General features: G+C 45.6%; 1 protein-coding gene across 9 annotated transcripts in view; it reads left to right on the plus strand.

Annotated features, from left to right (window-relative positions):
- Positions 1–2,500, plus strand: part of eps8a (epidermal growth factor receptor pathway substrate 8a) — a 72,399-nt gene that overhangs the window by 24,355 nt on the left and 45,544 nt on the right. For all 9 annotated transcript variants that reach the window (XM_035995904.1, XM_031314546.2, XM_035995905.1 and 6 more), the window contains exon 2: positions 1,860–1,925. In XM_035995904.1, coding sequence (XP_035851797.1) covers positions 1,861–1,925 — 65 coding nt within the window. In that variant the 5' untranslated portion in view covers position 1,860. The remainder of the gene's footprint in view (positions 1–1,859; positions 1,926–2,500) is intronic.

Consider the following 2,500-nt stretch of genomic DNA (forward strand, 5'->3'; position numbering starts at 1 on the left):
AGCTAGACCCTCAGTACAGTGGGGGCGGGGCTTCATCACGGGGCCCTCTGCTACCAAGTCATCTTAAAATTGTAACCGTTAAAAAAAACGTGTTGTTATGTGTTACTTGTTGAGCCCAGTAAGCCTATATGTCAAATAAAAGACAAAGAAAAGACAAATGTTTTGACAAGTCTGTATTGAAGAACAAAGAAACAGTTTGCCGGTCAAGTAGAAATGTTTCAGCACCACGGACAGAGACAGCTGATGGACAGAGACAGCTGATGGACAGAGACAGCTGATGGACAGAGACAGCTGACGGACAGAGATGGTGCTGAACAGGACAAGAGTTCTCAATCAGTGCCATGACATGGCTCTATAATATATATGTTTGATAAGAAGAGCTGGATTATCATAACGTGAGATCATATGCAGTAATTAGCTTCTTTCAGCTAATAATCTCAACGTGTCACTTGGCGAGGGCCCCATTCTCGTCAAGTGACGCAAGATCGGCGGCGTTTGAGGGGCTGCTAATTGGCACGGGGCCCTGGGGCGGCCACACCCACGCACCCACGCTATCTCCACTATCTCCACTACTGCACTCCTCCCATTCCCTTTCCCCCTTTTTCTCTTCTCTTGTTTTATATATTACTATTTATGTATTTATTGTATTGATGTTCTGTATGTGGTGGAATGAGCTGCTCGTTGTCGTGTATTGCCCCCTGGGGATGAATAAAGTGAATTGATTTGAGTTCATGTGTGAAATAAACATTACACAGAGAATCGTGATATCAATTCTAAGCTAAAAAATTGTGATTCATATTTTTCCCTGACTCGTGCAGGCCTAGCCGGAGCCCCGGTCATTCCTCTGAGACTTGCTGCCGTGCGGCCCTCAGAGCGGGCACGCTTCCTGTTTGGCGCTCCGCCAACTCGATGGGGATTACGTGATTTAATCTCGCGGCTCTTCTAGACTTTTCCAAATGTTGTCGGGCCGAGCAGATCAAATTCTGACATTGAGACGAGTAATTTTTGCGGGGGTTGTTCCTAGTGCCGCTAAGATCAATCTGTTAATCGATTAGTTGTCAACTATTAATTTAATCGCCAACTATTTTCCTGTCATGGTGCAGTCAGGGGCTGTTGGCTGAAGGACGCGTCCTGCAGCGGAGACAACGCTTACGGTTAGCAATCAAACCCTCCCGGGACGCGATGTTACGAATCTGTGTTAACTCGCTGTGTCGGTAGCAAAATGTTGTTTCCTATATACGCTAATGTGTGTGTCTCTCTGTGTGTGTGTGTGTGTGTGTGTGTGTCTGTGTGTGTGTGTGTGTGTGTGTGTGTGTGTGTGTTTGTGTCTGTGTGTGTCTGTCTGTCTCTGTATGTGTGTGTGTGTCTGTGTGTGTGTGTGTGTCTGTCTCTGTGTGTGTGTGTGTGTGTCTGTGTCTGTCTCTGTGTGTGTGTGTGTGTGTGTGTGTGTGTGTTTGTGTCTGTGTGTGTCTGTCTGTCTCTGTATGTGTGTGTGTGTGTGTGTGTGTGTGTGTGTCTGTCTCTGTGTGTGTGTGTGTGTGTGTGTGTGTGTTTGTGTCTGTCTGTCTCTGTATGTGTGTGTGTGTGTGTGTGTGTGTGTCTGTGTCTGTGTGTGTCTGTCTCTGTGTCTGTCTCTGTGTGTGTGTGTGTGTGTGTGTGTGTGTGTTTGTGTCTGTCTGTCTCTGTATGTGTGTGTGTGTGTGTGTGTGTGTCTGTCTGTCTCTGTATGTGTGTGTGTGTCTGTGTGTGTGTGTGTGTGTCTGTCTGTCTCTGTGTGTGTGTGTGTGTGTGTGTCTGTCTGTCTCTGTGTGTGTTTGTGTGTGTGTGTGTGTGTGTCTGTCTCTGTGTGTGTTTTACAGGATGAACGGATATGAATCTCCAGCTCTTGCGTCCGGTATCTTCGGCTCCTACAGCTCTCAGATCAAGTGAGTGTTTCTCCGTCTCTGGTAGCATGTTAGCATTTTAGCACGTCTGTTAGCACCATTGCTGTGATGGGGATGGAGGCTTGTTGATATTAGTTCAGATGTTAGCCGTAGTAGCCGTAGCTTTCATACTAATGGACATGGATTAACTAACTGTGTCCATGTTCGGACACATCGGCTCCGGGGTCTTCTCGCCCCCAAAGTGCAAAAAGATTTTTTTACACACATCTAAGTAGCTACGTGTGAATGTTAACACATGAATGTGGTCTAATTAGTGTCTGAAAGTGACTTTGATGAGAGAAAGAGGAGAGGAAATGAAGGAGCTTTTACTGCGTCATTTGGAGTTGTTAACTGTGTTGTAAAGCGTACCTCTCCCCAAAATGCAACCAAAGGTCTTCTTGTGAATGTACCCGAGTCAAACTTTAGTTTAAAAGCATATTTAGGACGGAATCACCACCACTAAGGTCTATATAAAGAGACTTCAGATACAGTATTAGGGGACCACTAAGGTCTATATAAAGAGACTTCAGATACAGTATTAGGGGACCACTAAGGTCTATATAAAGAGACTTCAGATA

The sequence above is a fragment of the Sander lucioperca genome, chromosome 20, assembly GCF_008315115.2.
Source record: "Sander lucioperca isolate FBNREF2018 chromosome 20, SLUC_FBN_1.2, whole genome shotgun sequence".
NCBI classification, from domain to species: domain Eukaryota; kingdom Metazoa; phylum Chordata; class Actinopteri; order Perciformes; family Percidae; genus Sander; species Sander lucioperca.